The following is a 20,869-nucleotide window of genomic DNA, read 5'->3' as shown; positions in this document are numbered from 1 at the left end:
GAATTGGAAAAAACTACTTTAAAGTTCACAAGGAACCAAAAAAGAGCCCACATCGCCAAATCAATCCTAAGCCAAAAGAACAAAGCTGGAGGCATCACACTACCTGACTTCAAACTATACTGCAAGGCTACAGTAACCAAAACAGCATGGTACTGGTACCAAAACAGAAATATAGACCAATGGAACAGAACAGAGCCCCCAGAAATAATGCCGCATATCTACAACTGTCTGATCTTTGACAATCCTGAGAAAAACAAGCAATGCGGAAAGGATTCCCTATTTAATAAATGGTGCTGGGAAAACTGGCTAGCCATATGTAGAAAGCTGAAAGTGGATCCTTTCCTTACACCTTATACAAAAATTAATTCAAGATGATTATTAAAGACTTAAACGTTAGACCTAAAACCATAAAAACCCTAGAAGAAAACCTAGGCAATACCATTCAGGGCATAGGCATGGGGAAGGACTTCATGTCTAAAACACCAAAAGCAATGGCAACAAAAGGCAAAATTGAGAAATGGGATCTCATTAAACTAAAGCGCTTCTGCACAGCAAAAGAAACTACCATCAGAGTGAACAGGCAACCTACAAAATGGGAGAAAATGTTCGCAACCTACTCATCTGACAAAGGGCTAATATCCAGAATCTACAATGAACTCAAACACATTTACAAGAAAAAAACAAACAACCCCACCAAAAAGTGGGAAAAGGATATGAACAGACACTTCTTGAAAGAAGACATTTATGTAGCCAAAAGACACATGAAAAAATGCTCATCATCACTGGCCATCAGAGAAATGCAAATCAAAACCACAATGAGATACCATCTCACACCAGTTAGAATGGCGATCATTAAAAAGTCAGGAAACAACAGGTGCTGGAAAGGATGTGGAGAAATAGGAACACTTTTACACACTGTTGGTGGGACTGTAAACTAGTTCAACCATTGTGGAAGTCAGTGTGGCGATTCCTCAGGGACCTAGAACTAGAAATACCATTTGACCCAGCCATCCCATTACTGGGTATATACCCAAAGGACTATAAATCATGCTGCTATAAAGACACATGCACATGTATGTTTATTGCAGCATTATTCACAATAGCAAAGACTTGGAACCAACCCAAATGTCCAACAATGATAGTCTGGATTAAGAAAATGTGGCAGATATACACCATGGAATACTATGCAGCCACAAAAAAATGATGAGATCATGTCCTTTGTAAGGACATGGATGAAATTGGAAATCATCATTCTCAGTAAACTATCGCAAGAACACAAAACCAAACACCGCATGTTCTCACTCATAGGTGGGAATTGAACAATGTGAATACATGGACACAGGAAGGGGAACATCACACTCTGGGGACTGTCGTGGGGTGGGGGGAGGGGGGAGGGATTGCATTAGGCGATATACCTAATGCTAAATGACGAGTTAATGGGTGCAGCACACCAGCATGGCACATGTATACATATGTAACTAACCTGCACATTGTGCACATGTACCCTAAAACTTAAAGTATAATTATAAAAAAAAAAAAAGAATAACAAAGTCAAAAAAATATATATATCATGTCCTTTGCAGGAACATGGATGGAGCTGGAGGTCATTATCCTTGGCAAAGTAGCATAGAAACAGAAAACCAAATACCACATGTTCTCACTTATAAGTTAGAGCTAAGTGATGAGAACACATGGACAAATAGAGGGGAACAACACACACTGGGGCCTACCTGAGGGTGGAGGGTGGAGAAGGGAAAGGATCAGAAAAAATAACTATTGAGTACCAGGCTGAATGAATGATATGATTTGGCTCTGTGTCCTCATCCAAATCTCACCTTGAATCGTAATCCCCATAATCCTCACGTGTCAAAAGCAGGACCAGGTGGAGGTAATTGGATCATGGGGGTGGTTTCCCCCATGCTGTTCTCACGATAATGGGTGAATCTCACAAGATCTGATGGTTTTATAAGTGCCTGGCAGCATTTCCCCTGCGTGCACTCACTCCATCCTGCCACCCTGTGAAGAAGGTGCCTGCTTCTCCTTTGCCTTCCACCATGATTGTAAGTTGCCTGAGGCCTCCCCAGCAATGTGGAGCTGTGAGTCAATTAAACCTTTTTTCTTTATAAACCATCCAGTCTCAGGTATTTCTTCATAGCAGTGTGAGAAGGGACTAATACAGTGACAATATAATCTGTACAACAAACTCCCATGACACGAGTTTCTCTATGTAACAAACCTACACATGCGTCCCTGAACCTAAAATAAAAGTGTAACACACACACACACACACACGAAGCCAAATATCACCTTTAATACAGATAGAGAGGCCAAACCAGGTGGTAGAATGTGAGGTCTATTAGCCAAGTGAGCTTGCTAATATGGGGCTCCAGAAGGCAGCCTTTTCTTCTCGGTCACAGGCAAGCTATGAGCAGGCTAGGCCTCCCATGAAGGGGCAGGACAGAGTGCCTGTTCCCTATAGTCAGTTCAATGTGAAGAGTGCAGAAAGAAACAGCAGCTGTCACACAATAAAGGCAGATCCTAACCCTGGAAGGCTGAGCCCCGCAGTGCTCTGTATAGTCAGGGCGCCTCCTAAGCGGAGAAGAGATAGAGTTGAGCCTCTTCTTATTCCATCATTCCAAATTTACCAATCAGATAGAACATCCCTCTCACTAAAAGAGGGTCAGAGAAAGGCCAAGACCATAGGAAAACTCTTCTTGATGGAAATCAGGAGTGGGAGAATGTTGTTATACTCTAATAAAAAAAATTTTTCCATGTTGGGTTTTTGTGGGGTTTTTTGATACAATATTGCAAAAAAAAATGCTCCACAATTTTTCTTCCCAGGAAAAACCTTATCAAAATCTCTTCCTAATGTGTAAAGAGCACCCAACTCTGCCTTTGGAGATTATATTTTTTTGCCTCTTTCTTTACTCTTCATTCAAATGATACCATAGATTTTTTTAGATTTAAAAATCTCTTTATGTCTGGAAATCATTAGTCCAATACAATCTTTTCTGCATTATGCATGCTCTCTTTTTAAAAAAAAAATACTCATATTTAAAAAAATAGCAAAAAAGATACAAAACAGGATCAATAAAGAGAAAAAGTCCCTCCCTACATGTTATGAGATAGGGTTGGCTGCAAGAGAAACTTAATAAGATTTAGGAAGTAGAAGGAAGGCTGAGCAGATGATGCTCATCATTGATCAAGGGCCATAAAGGAAAGACTCAAAGGTGCTAGTGGTTTCCAAGTCATCCTCACTTGTTCTCGCTCCATATCCAGCCCATCTTCCTGACTGCCAACCTTGATAGCATCAAGTCTTGTCAATGACTTTTTTTAGAATTTTTTATTTCAATAGGTTTTGGGGAAACAAATGGTATTTGGTTACATTAATAAGTTCTTTACCAGTAATTTCTGAGATTTTGGTGTACCCATCACCCAAGCAGTGTAACTGTAAGCAATGTGTAGTCTTTTATCCCCCGCCTACACACACATTCCCCCAAGTCCCCAAAGTCCACTGTATCATTCTTATGTCTTTGTGTCTTCATAGCCTAGTTCCCACTTTCGAGTGAGAACGTAAGATGTTTGGTTTTCCATTCCTGAGTTACTTCACTTAGAATCATCATCTCCAATTCCATCAAGGTTGCTGAAAATGCCATTATTTTGTTTCTTTTTATGGCTAAGTCGTATTCTATGGTATATACATAACAAATTTTCTTTATCCACCCATTGATTGATGGGCATTTGGGCTGGTTCCATACTTTCACAACTGCAAATTGTACTGCTATAAACATGCATGTGTGTGCAAGTGTGTTTTTCCTATAATTACTTCTTTTCCTCTGGGTAGATACCTAGTAGTGGGATTGCTGGGTCAAATGGTAGATCTACTTTTAGTTCCTTAAGGAATCTCCACACTGTTTTTTATAGTGGTTGTACTAATTTACATTCTCAACAACAGTATAAAAGTGTTCCCTTTTCACCACATCCACACCAATATCTATTTTTTTATTTTTTTATTATGGCCATTCTTGCAGGAGTAAGATGGTATCACATTGTGGTTTTGATAGGCATTTCCCTGATAATTTGTGATGTTGAGCATTTTTCCATATGCTTGTCAGCCATTTCTATATCTTCTTTTGAGAATTGTCTATTCATGTCCTTAGCCCACTTTTTGGTGGGATTGTTTGTTTTCTTCTGCTGATTTGTTTGAATTCTGTGTAGATTCTGGATATTACTTCTTAGTCAGATGTATAGATTGTAAAGATTTTCTCCCACTCTGTGGGTTGTCTATTAACCCTGCTGATTATTTATTTTGCTGTGCAGAAGCTTTTTAGTTTAATTATGTCCCATCTATTTATCTTTGTTTTTGTTGCATTTGCTTTTGGATTCTTGGTCATGAAGTCTTTGCCTAAGCCAATATCTAGACAGTTTGTCCGATGTTATCTTCTAGAATCTTTATGGTTTCAGGTCATAGATGTAAGTCTTTGATCCATCTTGAGTTGATTTTTGTATAAGGTGAGAGATGAGGATCCAGTTTCATTCTTTTACCTGTGGCTTTCCAATTATCCCAGCACCATTTGTTGAATAGTGTGTCTTTTCCCCACTTTGTGTTTTTGTTTGCATTTTCAAAGATCAGTTGGCTGTTAAATATTTGGCTTTATTTCTGGGTTCTCTATTCTGTTCCACTGGTCTATGTGCCTATTTTTATACCAGAATCATGCTGTTTTGGTGGCTATGGACTTATAGTATAGTTTGAATTCGGGTAATGTGATGCCTCCAGATTTGCTTTTTGCTTAGTCTTGCTTTAGCTATGCGGGCTCTTTTTTGGTTCCATATGAATTTTAGAATTGTTTTTCTAGTTCTGTGAAGAATGATAGTGGTATTTTGACAGAAATTGCACTGAATTTGTAAACTGCTTTTGGCAGTATGGTCATTTTCACAATATTGATTCTACTCATCCATGAGCATGGGATGTCTTTCCATTTGTTTGTATCATCTGTGATTTCTTGCAGTAGTGTTTTGTAGTTTACCTTGCAGAGGTCTTTCACCTCCTTGGTTAGATATATAACCAGGTATTTTTTTTTTTTTTTGCAGCTATTGTTAAGGGATTGAGTTCTTGATTTGCTTCTCAGCTTGGTCGTTGCTGGTGTATAGCAAAGTATATAGTGGTTTATAGGTTTGTGTGCATTAATTTCATATCCTGAAACTTTGCTGAATTCATTTACCAGTTTTAGGTGCTTTTTGGATGTATCTTTAGGGTTTTTTAGGTATACGATCATATCATCAGCAAACAACAAGAGTTCAACTTCCTCTTTACAGATTTGGATGCCTTTTATTTCCTTTTCTTGGCTGAGTGCTCTGGCTAGGACTCCCAGTACTATGTTGAACAGAAGTGATGAGAGTGGGTATCCTTGTCTTGTTCCAGTTCTCAGAGGGGATGCTTCCAACTTTTCCCCATTCAGTATAATGTTAGCAGTGGGTTCGTCATGGACAACCTTTATTACCTTAAGGTATGTCCCTTCTATGCTGATTTTGCTGAGGGTTTAATCACTAAGGGATGCTGGATTTTGTCCATTGCTTTTTCTGCATCTACTGAGATGATCATGTGATTTTTGTTTTTAATTCTGTTTATGTGGTGTATCACATTTATTGACCTGTGAATGTTAAACCATCCCTCCATCCCTGGTATGACACCCAACTGATCATGGTGGATGATCTTTTTGACATGCTGGTGGACTCAGTCCACTAGTATTTTGCTAAGGATTTTTGCATCTATGTTCATCAGGGATATTGGTCTGTAGTTTTGTTTTTTGGTTACGTCTTTTCCTGATTTTGATATCAGGGTAATACTGGCTTTATTGAATGATTTAGGAGGGATTCCCTCTTTCCCTATTGTGTGGAATAGTGTCAATAGGATTGATATCAATTCTTTGAATGTCTGATAAAATTCAGCTGTGAATCCATCTGGTCCTGGACTTTTTTTGTTGGCAATTTTTTTATTGCCATTTCAATCTTGCTGCTTGTTGTTGGTCTGTTCAGAGTTTCTATATCTTCCTGGTTTAATCTAGAAGGGTTGTATATTTCCAGGAATTTATCCATCTCCTCTATGTTTTCTAGTTTAAGCATGTAAAGGTGTTCACAGTAGCCTTGAATGATCGTTTGTATTTCTGTGGTATCAGTAGTAATATATCCCGTTTCATTTCTAATTGAGCTTATTTGGATCGTCTTTCTTCTTTTCTTGGTTAATGTCGCTAATATTCTATCAATTTTGTTTATCTTTCCAAAGAACCAGCTTTTTGTTTCATTTATCTTTTGCATTTTTGTTTGTTTGCTTGTTTGTTTCAATTTCATTTAGTTCTGCTCTGATCTTTGTTATGTCTTTTCTTCTGCTGGGTTTGGGTTTGGTGTGTTCTTGTTTCTGTAGTTTCTTGAGATGTGACCTTAGTTTATCTATTCGTGCTCTTTCAGACTTTTTGATGTAGGCATTTAATGCTATAAACTTTCCTATTAGCACCTTTTGCTGTATCCCAGAGGTTTTGATAGGTTGTGTCACTATTATTGTTCAGACTTTTAATTTGCATCTTGATTTCATTGTTGACCCAAAGATTATTCAGGAGCAGGTTATTTAATTTCCATGTACTTGCATGGTTTTGAGGGTTCCTTTTGGAGTTGATTTCCAATTTTATTCCACTGTGGTCTGAGAGAGTATCTACTATAATTTATATTTTCTTACATTTACTGAGACTTGTTTTGTGGCCTATCATATAGTCTATCTTGGAGAACATTCCATGTGCTGATGAATAGAACACATATTCTGCAGTTGTTGGATAGAATGTTCTGTAAATATCTGTTAAGTCCATTTGTTGTAGGAACAATTTAAGTCCATTGTTTCTTTGTTGACTTTCTGTCTTGATGACCTGTCTAGTGCTGTCAGTGGAGTATTAAAGTCCCCCACTATTGCTGTGTTGCCATCTATCTGATTTCTTAGGTCTAGCAGTAATTGTTTTATAAATTTGGGAGCTCCAGTGTTAGGTGCATATATATTTAGTATTGTGATATTTTCCTTTTGTACTAGTCCTTTTATCATTATATATTTTCCTTTTGTACTAGTCCTTTTATCATTATATAAGGTCCCTCTTTTTTTAACTGCTGTTGCTTTAAGGTTTGTTTTGTCTGACATAAGAATAGCTACTCCTGCTCACTTTTGGTGTCCATTTGCATGGAATATCTTTGTCCACCCCTTTACCTTAAGTTTATGTGAGTCCTTATGTGTTAGATGAGTCTCCTGAAGACAGCAGAAACTTGGTTGGTGAATTCTTATCCATTCTGCCATTCTGTATCTTTTAAGTGGAGCATTTAGGCCATTTTCATTCAATGTTAGTATTAAGATGTCAGGTACTATTCTATCCATCATGCTATTTGTTGCCTGGATGTCTTTTTTTTCCCATCGTGTTATTGTTATATAGGTCCCTTTGACATTTATGCTTTAAGGAGGTTCTATTTTGGTGTATCACAAAAATTTGTTTCAAGATTTAGAACTCCTTTCAGCAGTCTTATAGTGCTGGCTTGCAGCAGTGAATTCTCTCAGCATTTGTTTGTCTAGAAAAGACTGTATCTTTCCTTCATTTATGAAGCTTAGTTTTGCTGGATGCAAAATTCTTGGCTGATAATTGTTCTGTTTATGGAGGCTAAGAATAGGACCCCAATCCCTTCTAGCTTGTAGGATTTCTGCTGAGAAATCTGCTGTTACTCTGATAGGTTTTCCTTTATATGTTACCTGATGCTTTTGCTTCACAGCTCTCAAGATTCTTTCCTTTGTCTTGACTTTAGATAGCCTGATGACTATGTGCCTAGGCAATTATCTTTTTGTAATAAATTTCCCAGGTGTTCTTTGAGCTTCTGGTATTTGGATGTCTAGATCTGTAGCAAGGCTGGGGAAGTTTTCCTCAATTATTCCCTCAAATATGTTTTCCAAACTCTTAGATTTCTCTTCTTCCTTAGGAAAAGCAATTATCTTAGGTTTGGATGCTTAACATAGTCCCAAGCTTCCTGGAGGCTTTGTTCATTTTTTAAAATTATTTTTTCTTTGTCTTTGATGGATTGGGTTAATTTGAAAGCCTTGTCCTTGAGCTCTGAAGTTCTTTCTTCTGCTTGTTCAGTTTTATTGCTGAGACTTTCCAGTGCATTTTTCATTTCTCTAAGTGTGTCTTTGATTTCCAGAAGTTGTGATTATTTCTTATTTATGCTGTCTATTTCACTGAACATTTTTCCTTTCATATCCTGTATCATGTTTTTGATTTCTTTAAGTTGGACTTCACCTTTCTCTGGCGTCTCCTTGATTAGCTTAATAATCGACCTTCGAATTCTTTTTCTGGAAATTCAGAGATTTCATCTTGGTTTGGATTGCTAGTAAGCTAATGTGATCTTTTGGGGCTGTTAAAGAACCTTGTTTTGTCATATTATCAGAATTGTTTTTCTGGTTCCTTCTCATTTAGGTAAACTATGTCAGAGGGAAGATCTGGGACTTGGGGCTGCTGTTCAGATTATTTCGTCTCATGGGGTGCTCCCTTGATGAACTGTTCTCCCTCTTCCCCTAGGGATGGGGCTTCCTGAGAGCTGCACTACAGTGATCATTTTTGCTCTTCTGTGTCTAGCCAACCAGCGGAGCTACAGGGTTTCAGGCTGGTACTGGGGAGTGTCTGCAAAGAGTCCTATAATGTGATCCATCTTCAGGTCTTTCGGCCATGGATACCAGCACCTGCTCCAGTGGAGGCAGCAGGGGAGTGAAGTGGACTCTGTGAGGGTCCTTGGTTGTGTTTTCGTTTAGCGCACTGTTTTTTTTTTTGTTGGTTGGCCTCCAGCCAGGAGGTGGCGCTTTCAAGAGTGCATCAACTGCAGTACTATAGGAGGATGCAAACTTGCCCCATGGTTGCCTGGTTAAGTATTCAGGTTTTTCAGGCAGTAGACAGGGCCATAGAGCCCCCAAGAGATTATATCCTTTGCCTTTGGCAACCAGGGCTGGTGGAGAAAGACCACCAGGTGGGAGCAGGAATAGGTGTGTCTGAGCTCAGACTCTCCTTGGGCGAGGCTTGCTGCAGCTACTGTGGGAGATGGTGGTATGGTTCCCAAGCCAATGGAGTTATGTTCACAGGGGGATTACAGCTGCCTCTGCTGAATCACACAGATCACCAGGGAAAAGGGGTAAAGCCGGCAGTCTCAGGCTTCACCCTGCTCCCATGTAGACTACAGTCCTAAAGGCTGGTATCATGCCCACTGTGCCCCAGCAATAGGACCAAGTTTATTTCCAGGCAGCCAGTGACCAGGGCTGAGAACTTCCCCAGACCACCAGCCTCTCCACTAAGAAAGCAAGCAGACTCAGTTTTTCAGCATCTCAGGGAGCCTGCAGTAGTGATCCAGTTCCTCCAAATGGTCTGTGCATTCTCTCAGCTTTCCTAGCATGTTCCTGCAGTGGTTCTTGGAGCAGAAGTTCATGATGTGAATCTCCACACACTGCTCTGTCTGAGTGGGAGCTGCAAGCTAGTCCTGTCTCCTATCCGCCATCTTAATCCAAATCTCCAAAGATGCTTTTGCAAGTGACAATACCGCATGCTGCCAAATGACTCTTGAATAGCAAGGCCCACAGAGAAGCAGTGTGGTGGAAACAACTTCTCAGAAAAACTCAATCCTAATTATAAATGGCTAAAAAGAAGGCATTATAAAACAGAACCTCCCAGGGTGTTGGTGAAGTCAGGAATGGCACTAAAATGAGCCATCATATTTCCAAGCCAAGCCATATGGCGTGAGAGCTAATAGAGGCACTAGAGGACTTAGAAAGTAAAATCTGCCAATTTATTAGAAAATTAGCAGACATACTATTACTTAGCTTAGGTAAACTTGATTTGCTATAGAAAGATACTATCTAACATTCAATATATTTTAAAAAACCAATCCTACCTATTAAAAACTACTTTGGCAGCCAATAAAATAGATGCCTATTTTTTATTGCAAAGAGATAAAACTTAAAACTAAAGCTATATTTTACCTCAATTTTCTTGAGTGACTTTATAACTCATTTATATTTTATTAAAAAAACATTTTCCTAGCTGGATTGCTTTAATTTAAAGTATAAATTCTACCTAAAGAAATAACTGGAGATGGATATATTACATATATATTTATAAAGTATATGTTTAGGAAGTAGGAAGTTTAAACACAGCTGCTTCCTTAATACATTGTTTGCTATCATTTTATAACCACAATAAGTTATAGTCAAAATAAAAGGTTTTTTTCCTTGTATTACTCTTCAGTGATTTTACAGAGGGGAAATCAGATGTTCGGCAGCGTTCAAGAATACATATTACTTTTCAGTGTCCTCACTCTATGATACCTTGATTTTATCCCACAGAATCTTTTCTGGGGTTTCAAAGTTTTCTGAATCCAATGAGGATTATGTTTATTATTATTATTACCACTCACACCAATACACCATGCCATTTTTTAAGACAAGTAGAAACAGCATAAGGCTTAAAAAACATAGTGGGTTTGCTAATGCACAATTTTTCTTTAATTTTTACTTTTATTCTAGATTTTAAAAATGTGAAATGCTTCACGAATTTGCATGTCATCTTTGTGCAGGGGCCATGCTAATCTTTTCTGTATCATTCCAATTTTAGTATATGTGCTGCCAAAGACAGCACCTAATGCACAATTTAAAGGGTCATTTATTTGCTGTGTAATTTTGACAAAAAGGTCAATTGTTTCATTCTCTTTGAAGTTCAAGCACTAGTTATTGTTATAACTATAACAATTATATTGTTATAGTTTTATAATAAGTGGTATAAACATGCCTATAAAATAATTGTTTTCTTTTGCCTTTTATTTATTTATTTATTTTTTTGAGACAGGGTCACCCAGGCTGGAATGCAGTGACGCAATTACGGCTCACTGCAGCTTTGACCTCCTGGGCTCAAGTGATCCTCCTGCCTCGGCCTCGTGAGTAGCTGGGACCACAGGCATGCACCACCACATCCAGCTAATTTTTTTTTTCATTTTTAGTACAGACAAGGTCTCACTATGTTGCCCAGACTGGTCTTGACCTCCTGGCTTCAAGTGATCCTCCTGCCTCAGGATTGCAGGTGTGAGCCACCAGGCCTGGCCAATAAATTTTTAATGGGGAAAAAAAGCTTTTTTCTTGTGATGACTAGCATAAAAACATCAGCCATCCATTGCAGAAAAAGTGGGCTTTAAATCAAGGTTTAAAGAGAAATACTGTCAAACATTATCAAACAGTAAATATAAAAAGATAGTAACATTTTTCTAAGTGACAAACTCATTCTTCCTTAATAAATTTTAATTTAGGAAACCAAAATCCAGGTGAGAATATATTAAAGGCATTACTCACATAAAATAAGACAGCATTTGTAATATTTTTGACCCAGCTGAAAGAATAAATAATAATGACTATGTATTGAGGATTTACTGTACTTAGTTATGTATTAATACACATATAGTCTCACTCAATCCTGACAATAACACTATGAGGTAGATAATTTATTCTTAGCTATGCATTATGTGTATTAATATATGACACATAAATATGTGTATTAATACACATGTAATCTCACTCAATCCTGACAATAACACTATGAGGTAGATACTTTATTTCTCTTTAGATGAGGAAACTAAGCCAAACTCTCTTGCTATACTACAAGAAAGGAATTCTTCATACTTTACACCATTTCACCAAATTAAATGAATTTGTACTTTAATTAAAAGGCAAAGCTACTTTGTGAAAACACTCACTAATTGAATCATAAACATATCCACGATCAGTTTAAACTTGTTCTTTTCTACACTTTAAATTTGAAGCAAAATCAGAATTATTTTATAACTAGCACAGATGTATTCAATACCTAAAACACTGACAGTGCTATTGGACCTTGGAGATAAGAGAGAGAAAAAAGCAGTCATGAAGATGCTTTATCTCCTTTGGCTTTTCAAATTGTACTCACTGCTAACAAATATTAGATTTTCCCCAAGAATACTCAAAAAGGTTTCTCTTTTAAGCATATAATATTATCTTTAGAAATTAAGTGTATAAATCTATTGTTTCTAGGAGTGTAAGTCCAACACAAATCTTACAAATAGTCCTCAGGTCTCTTGCTGGCTAGTTGTTAGATCACCAAAACCATTGTAAGTAGAAGAAATGCAGTAACCTATTTTTAATTGTAGATTTCTAAGACCGATTTCTTTTTTTTAGCTAAGGTTGTCTATAACATTACTTAGGCCATAAAGTAAACATTGAGGTTTCGGTGATGGAGGCCTGGTAGAAAGTGGTGGAAATGAGTCTCCCAAGAAATAAACAATTCTCAACATTAGCTGAAATTTCTTGGTGGCTCTCAAGCCCTTGGGGAAAAACGAAAGGTTGTCCTCATGCTCAAAATAAACACAAATGCCCTACTTTCAAACCAAAGCCTGTAAAAGGGGCAGCTGCCCATATATTATGACTTGTTAAACTAATGGATGAGTATATACTATGTAAAGTAAGCATGTCCATAAACAAAGAGCATTCCGATGATCAGTTTATACATTCGCCTATGCTAAAACCCTAACTTGTAAGGACCCAGAAGTGACTGAGAACACACTACTGGTCAGGGTGATATGCAATTATGATAAAAGTAGGATTTTAGTATTTTAAATGTTTACTTCTTTTCCCCAATCTTATTTATTTATTTAAGAGATTGGGCGGAGGCAAAGGGGTCGCTCTATGTTGCCAGGCTGGAGCGCAGTGGCTATTCACAGGCCACTGCAGCCTCAAACTCCTGACTTCGAGTAATCCTCCTACTTCAGCCTCCTGAATAGCTGAAACTACAGATGTGTATCACCATGCCTGGGGTTCCTCAGTCTTTCAATTCTTTCTTTAGTTGTTGAAAGAACCACACCAATTACCATGATCACATCTAATAGTCTAAGAGTCTAATATGGAACAAAAGATTCCAAAAATTAATTACAAATAAAAAATGGCTTAGAATTAATATGTCAAATTTCTTCAGAAAACTTTAGTAAGCTTATCTAGAAAGATTATCATTCTCAGGAGAAAATCTCTGTATAGTCTTGTTTTGAACCAATTTTATGAGATTTTGGAGTGGGGCTCACTTTAGAGGACATGTGATGTAGACAGCAGCAGAGTGAAGAGATTGTCCATACGGTAGGGCAGGGGGAATGAAGGAGGGCACAATAGTGGCTTAGGGCAGGTTGTCAGAGCCCACGAGTATGAAGAGGGTGTCCACAGGGGAGACAATGGCAGTCCAGAGCATGGTGTCAGAGCCAGAACCGGGTGAGGAGGGCATTTGTGCATGGGGGTGGGAGAGTCTCGCAGGGGTTGTTGGAACCCAAGGGGATGGAAAGGGCATCCACGTGGAAGGTGGTGGAAGTGAGGATCCAGGGCAGGGGATCAGAACCTGAGCAAGATAAGGATGGTGTCCATACGACTACCAGGACCCAAGTGGGGTGAAGAGGACATCTCGAAGGGATGGGGAGACTAGAGGAGAGGGGAGAATGCAGCAGCAGCCCTGCATGGGTTGTCAGAACCAAAGCAGGTGACAAAAGGTATCCAGGTGGAGGTTGAGTGACAACCACATCCCAGGATGCGGTGTAGGACTCTGAGCGGGGTGGTGAGGGCAGCTAAAGAAGGCAGTAGCAATGGTAGCGACTCGGCATAAAGTGTCAGAGCCTGCAGAATGAGGAGGGTATCTGTGCTATAGGAGCCAGAGTGTGGGCTTGGTGTGGGGTGCTGGAGCCCGAAAGGCATGAGGAGGGCCTCTATGAAGAAGGCAGAGGCAGGGGCAGCACAGGGTGAGATGTCAGAGCTCAATTGAGGTAGAAGAGCATCCCTATGGGGAGGTTTCCACAAGGGTGCCTCTGTATGAAGTGAGAGAGAACATCCGTGTGGGCTTGGCCATGGCCTGGAGCAGGAAGGGAGAGCCCAGGTGAGGTGAGGAGGCATCCACGCCACGGGGCAGCAACTCTAATGGAAGATTAGTTACACACAGTGGAGATGATAAAGTAATTAAATATGTCAAGGATAATGGGAGACAAGTTCCTCACTGTCAGAGAAGGGAGGTGCAATTATGGAAAGGGGGAAAACTAGAATGAACCCTGTGCTCTTAGACTAGAGCTATGATATTAGACCAAGTGCAGTGGCTCATGCCTGTAATCCCAACATTTTGGTAGGCCAAGGCGGGGGGATCACTTGAGTCCAGGAGTTTGAGACCAGCCTGAGCAATACAGAAAGATCCTATTTCTACAAAAAATAAAAAATAAAAATGAGCCAGGAGTGCTGGTGCATTCCTGTAGTCCCAGCTACTCAGGAGTCTGAGGTGGGAGGATCACTTGAGCCCGGGATGTCGAGGCTACACTAAATGGTGATCATGCCACTGCACTCAATCTGGGTGATAGAGTGAGACCCTGTCTCAAAAAAATTTAAAAAAGAACTATGAAAGTAATATGAGCTCATAGTTTTTAATGAAGACAGAGATAAAGACAGTGATAGAGATAGAAATATGTTTTAAAATGGTGTAATTGGTAAATTCACAATCATTGTGAGTAATTTAAAATCACCTCTGACAGAAGATAAATCAAAGTGATAAAGAATTGAAGAAATTATAGTTTTGAATCACTTACTATTACTTATATTATTATAATTATAAATATCAACAACAAAGCAATAGGTCCAGGTTATTTTTTGGAGTATTTTACTTTTAAGCAACTGATAATTCCTTTTTTAAACAAATAGAGAATAGAAAAAGTAAAACCCTAACTGACTTTACTAAACTATTATAATATAATCTTTTTTGGAAAACCAGACCATGGCAGAACAATAAAGAAAAAATACAGGCCAGGTGCAGTGGCTCATGCCTGTAATCCCAACACTGGGAGGCCAAGGCGGGCAGATCACTTGAGGTCAGAAGTTCGAGACCAGCATGGCCAACATGGCGAAACCCTGTCTCTACAAAAAAATACAAAAATTAGCTGGGCATGGTGGTGCACACCTGTAATTCCAGCTATTCGGGAGGCTGACATGGGAAAATCACTTGAACTCAGGAGGTGGAGGTTGCAGTGAACTGAGATCACGCCACTGCACTCCAACCTGGGTGACAGAGCAAGACCTGTCTCAAAAAAAGAAAGAAAAAATCCTAATTTCACCTGTGAGCATGAATGCAAATTTCTATGGAAAATATTATTAGTAAACTAAATCCAGCGATTTGTATGTGTGTGTGTGCATATGTTTACATGTGTATGAGTATATGTGTGTGTGGGAACAAGTTGAATTTGTCCCAGGAATGCAATGAAGATTATTTAGCATTAAAAAAGTTATAAACCCAATTCACCACATTAACAGATTAAGGGAGAAAAACTCATCATTTTAAAAAATAATAATCTGCATTAAACAAAATGCAACACTAATGCATCACTAAAAAAAAAGAAAACAGCAAACTAGGATTAGGAAGAAACTTCCTTAGTCTGATTAAAAACAAAACAAAACCTCAGCGAACATAATACTTAATGGCAACATTTGGGAATATTTTCCTTCAAGTCAGGAATAAGATGAAGATGCCTGTTAGCATGACTCTTACTGAAAAAGGGCCTAGTATGCCTGATCAATGCACTATGAAAGACACTTGGTATCAAGTGTGGAAATGAAGAAACAAAACTGACTTTATTCACAGATAATATTCTTGCCCACACAGAAGGCCCAGGACAATCAATGAATAACAACCAGAAATAAGAAAACAAATATCATTACAAAATGCAAGGTGTTGGATCCATGATCACTATTCACGAGTCAAGATATTCCTACATGCCAACAATAAACTCCTGGAAAACTGAATTATAAAAACTGAATTCATAATGGCATTAAAATCCTTAAAATACCCATGAATAAAAGCATAAAACTGAACATATGGATTTAAAAACACTGATGGATAAACTGACAACTAGAACAAACTAAAAACTGAGGGAAAAAACACTTTTATTTGGGATCTTAGTATATTACATATTAACGGGAAAAAGATGAGTGTATTTTGGCTCCAAATAACAGAAAACTAACCACCATAAACAACAAAAATTATCATCTCACAAAACAAGATATTTTGAGGTAAGGCTCATAGCCATCATTAAGGATTCAGAAAGTTTTTTTTCTTTTTGCCTTGATAGAAAAAATACATAATGAAGAAATAAGCTCCTTTTTCTGCCTCTTGATATATGTTTGTGACACTTTAGACATTCTGGGATAATGAAGGCAGCTCACTGACATCCTGAAGAGGACACAGCCTTGAGCCTTACCTGCTTCAATATTTTTGGCAATGTCTGGTAAACTCAACAATAGATAACAGGAGACATATTCCAGGGTATTCACTGCATAATTTTTCCTAATCTCACATACATACACACATACAACACACACACACGCACACACACACACGGCACAAATGCAACAGCCTAACTGAACATCAGTATAGATTGCATAAATAAATTGTATATTTATGATGTGGTTTAAAGGAATGAGCTAGATCTACATATATCACTTTATTTATTTATTTATTTATTTATTTATTTATTTATTTATTTATTTTTGAGATGGAGTCTCCCTCTGTCACCCAGGCTGAAGTGCAGTGGCACAATCTCAGCTCACTGCAACCTCTGCCTCCCAGGTTCAGGAAATTCTCCTGCCTCAGCCTCCCGAGTAGCTGGGACTACAGCGGACCGCCACCACACCCAGCTAATTTTTGTATTTTCAGTAGAGACAAGATTTTGCCATGTTGGCCAGGCTGGTCTCCAACTCCTAACCTCAAGTGATCCACCCACCTCTGCCTCCCAAAGTGCTGGGATTACAAGTGTGAGCCACTGCACCCAGCCCATCACTTTGGATTATCTTAAAAATAGAACCTTGAGACTTCATGTCTAAAACACCAAAAGCAATGGCAACAAAAGCCAAAATTGACAAATGGGATCTCATTAAACTAAAGAGCTTCTGCACAGCAAAAGAAATTACCATCAGAGTGAACAGGCAACCTACAGAATGGGAGAACATTTTTTCAATCTACTCATCTGACAAATGGCTAATATCCAGAATCTACAATGAACTCAAACACATTTACAAGAAAAAAACAAACAACCTCATCAAAAAGTGGGCAAAGGATATGAACAGACACTTCTCAAAAGAAGACATTTATGTAGCCAAAAGACACATGAAAAAATGGTCATCATCACTGGCCATCGGAGAAATGCAAATCAAAACCACAATGAGATACCATCTCACACCAGTTAGAATGGCGATCATTAAAAAGTCAGGAAACAACAGGTGCTGGAAAGGATGTGGAGAAATAGGAACACTTTTACACTGTTGGCACTGTAAACTAGTTCAACCATTGTGGAAGTTGGTGTGGCGATTCCTCAGGGATCTAGAACTAGAAATACCATTTGACCCAGTCATCCCATTACTGGGTATATACCCAAAGGATTAGAAATCATGCTGCTATAAAGACACATGCACACCTATGTTTATTGCAGCACTATTCACAATAGCAAAGACTTGGAAACAACCCAAATGTCCAACAATGACAGACTGGATTAAGAAAATGTGGCACATACACACCATGGAACACTATGCAGCCATAAAAAAGGATGAGCTCATGTCCTTTGTAAGGACATGGATGAAGCTGGAAACCATCATTCTCAGCAAACTATCGCAAGGACAAAAAACCAAACACCGCATGTTCTCACTCATAGGTGGGAATTGAACAATGAGAATACATGGACACAGGAAGGGGAACATCACATACCGGGGCCTGTTGTGGGGTGGGGGGAAGGGGAGAGGGATAGCATTAGGAGATACACCTAATGTTAAATGATGTGAGTTAATGGGTGCAGCACACCAACGTGGCACATGTATACATATGTAACTAACCTGCACGTTGTGCACATGTACCCTAAAACTTAAAGTATAATTAAAAAAAATAGAACCTTGAGAGAAAAAAGCAAGCTATTTAGGGATATTTATAGTATAATATCACTTATGTAAAATTAAAACCCATAGCATAAATGCTCTATATTATTTATGAGAAAGCAAATATCTAATAAAAATACAAAAACAGTGAATTGAGCTTGTAATTATCTCTAGGAAAAGAAAAAGGAAAATCAGATTAGAGATGGTTATATAGTATCAAAAATGCTTCAACTTTATCTCTAGTTTTATTTCTTTAATGAAAAAGGATCCATGATAAATATGAAAATAATGATAAATCATATTGAGTCTATGTGGAAAGTTTACCGATACTTGCCATTTTATGTACATTTATGCGTCACAATCCTCTGCCCTTTTTAAAGTACTGTATAATTTTTAAAAATACTTCATAATTTTAAAAAACACATACTACATATTTTTTAAAAAGTTTCCCATGAAAATATTTCATCAGTAATGAAAAGTTCCTATCCCACATACAAATATCTGTATAAACACTACAAATGGAGATCACTTCCTTCATTTTTTACTAAACGCCATTTTAAGACACATGCTATATGTTGCTTAAGGACTAGAAACTAGGTAATGTCAGAAGAAACGTAAATAGTGGTAATATGTTACAGAAAAAGTAGCAAGGATCAAATAAAGATGCCATGAAGAGCAAGAAAGGTCCAAATGGCATAAAATTGAAAGAGGTGTCCAGAGGTTAGTCCAATGCTCAAAAAACATCCTTGGTTTTAAATAAGAAGCCAAAGATGTTACTGTCAAAATTTTTTTTTAAACAGGTGTGAAAAAAGTTTCTACTTGAATTTTAACTAGGGGGCACTTAGAGAATATGAAGCAGGGCACATGTCAACAATATGATTTATTACTAAGGCTATAATAAATGTCAAGGTTTTTCTCTGGAAGTCAAAACATTAATTATTAAGATCCCATGAGGTTCCCATAGCAACATACCTGAAGAAGGAGCCTTTCAAAAGCGAGAAAGTTGTCCCACTTGGCAGTCTGTGGGTGTTTCAACGTTTGAGCTGTGGCCAGTCCAAGCTGGAGGAGGCCACAATGATTCATTAGAGCTTTGAGGTTGTTCTTGAAGAGCTGAATATAGGACATGAGCTGTCCCGGTGTGACTCTCCCTGAAAACATAAGAATTTATCAGTGTACCCCCTTCTGGGAATAGTACAAATAATGAGAAGGATTCCATTAATAATACCACTGTCTTGTATTTGGGCAGAACTTCAGAGCTGACCGCAAGCTTTCCTAAGCTATTGTGATTCTTACAACTATATAGTGACAAGAGCAAAATTGGTACTATTATTAATACCTGCATTTTGCAAGTAAGGAAACAGGGATGCTAATTAAGGGATCTGGCCAAGGTCATGTTGCCAGTAGAATTCATTTTATCATTATGTAATACTCTGTAAATAAGTTTTCAAATAAAGTCACACAAATAAATATTTGTTGAGCTCAACTTGGAGTACCTCTTTATGACATATGACATAGCAATCTAAGAGGGAAAAAGATAAGATTTCTAATTGTGTGTGTATGTACATAAGATGAGAAATAGATTTCTCATCTAAAACTTTACCATTGATATCAGTGAGTTCATGACAATATTCATGAGATAAAAGCAGTTACATGGAACAAAAATGTATCCAGAACTACAGTGCAAAACCACTGGAAGAGGAGGTATCAGAAGAAAGGGTTGGTGTGGGGAACAGCACATTTGCTACAATGGTCACCTACATTTAGAACAAGAGAGCCTACCTCATAAGAGCATAGAGACTATACAAACACTTGTACATCTACAAACACACAAACTGTTGAGGATTCACTCCTTCAGAGCCCCTAACTCCAAGTTTTGCCAATAGCTGTCTTTCCACTGAGTCTCCTCCCACTCTCCAGTCTGTAAAATTTCATTCCTGCCATTCCTCCATGCTATGCGCAAAGCTCTTGGACATCAGATTCTCCCCACCAGGCAAAAAGGCAATGGGGCCAAACATAGATGTAAGCCAAGTAATTCATTCCTATATGCTTCACCCATGCCATGTTTGGAGGTTGTTCTTTGATACTGAAATCTAAGTTTATTTGCTTGTTATAAACTTGTTATAAACTGAAATCCAAGTTATTTGCTTGCTAAGTATTTGGCAATGAAACCACCTGCATTTATTTAGCAATTTACACAGTGCTTACACAAACACACCCTTTACTGATTCTCATGGCAACTCCTTGAGGTAGCAAACGAGGCTTGTGCTGCATCTATTAGCCCTGCCTGACGTGCTAAGAAAGTAATGTCTTACCCAGTGCTAAATGGCAGATATCACTTAATAAATGGTTTTTGCTAAAAGTAAAGACCTTGCCACATGAAACTCAAAAGTCTACAACATATCTTTCTATCTTTTCATTAATTTTTTGAAGAGATAAAGAATGTTTAAGTTCTTCATTACCAGTTTATCAGGTTAAGCATTTAAAGAAACAGAACAGTGGGAATAAGTAGGAGGGTGAGTCTCATGAGTTTCTTTGGTCCCTTGGAAAAGCATGGGTTTGTTCCTGATTCTCAAAGCAGCAAGCTAACAATTTGCTTGCTCAAGTACTCATAGAAAAAAACCTCATTAATACTTTGTTTCTTTATCAGGTTTATTAAGGTATTTTCTACATACAGTAAAATTCAGCCTTTTCTAGTGTACAGTTCTATGAATTTTGACAAATGGATATGGTTGGATAACCACTGTCACAGTCAAAATACAGAACATTCCCATCATTCCAAACGGCTCCCCTTCTTGGTAGTCCATTCACTTTCCCCAGTTCCAGCCCTGTTGGTTGATGAACCCTTATCTGTGTTTATCTATTTCC

The 20,869-nt window shown here is 38.2% G+C and overlaps 1 protein-coding gene and 1 non-coding gene across 3 annotated transcripts in view; both read right to left on the bottom strand.

Annotated features, from left to right (window-relative positions):
* SCFD2 (sec1 family domain containing 2) overlaps positions 1 to 20,869 on the bottom strand; it is a 511,769-nt gene that overhangs the window by 384,873 nt on the left and 106,027 nt on the right. For both annotated transcript variants that reach the window (XM_004038673.5, XM_063705303.1), the window contains exon 4: positions 18,977 to 19,152. In XM_004038673.5, coding sequence (XP_004038721.1) covers positions 18,977 to 19,152 — 176 coding nt within the window. The remainder of the gene's footprint in view (positions 1 to 18,976; positions 19,153 to 20,869) is intronic.
* On the bottom strand, positions 10,588 to 10,694 carry LOC115934538 (U6 spliceosomal RNA). Its single transcript, XR_004070308.1, has one exon. It is a non-coding gene; the product is annotated as a U6 spliceosomal RNA (small nuclear RNA).

Source organism: Gorilla gorilla, chromosome 3 (genome assembly GCF_029281585.2).
Source record: "Gorilla gorilla gorilla isolate KB3781 chromosome 3, NHGRI_mGorGor1-v2.1_pri, whole genome shotgun sequence".
NCBI classification, from domain to species: Eukaryota; Metazoa; Chordata; class Mammalia; order Primates; family Hominidae; genus Gorilla; species Gorilla gorilla.
Note: the sequence above shows the minus strand (reverse complement) of the source record. Positions and strands in the feature narration are given on the sequence as shown.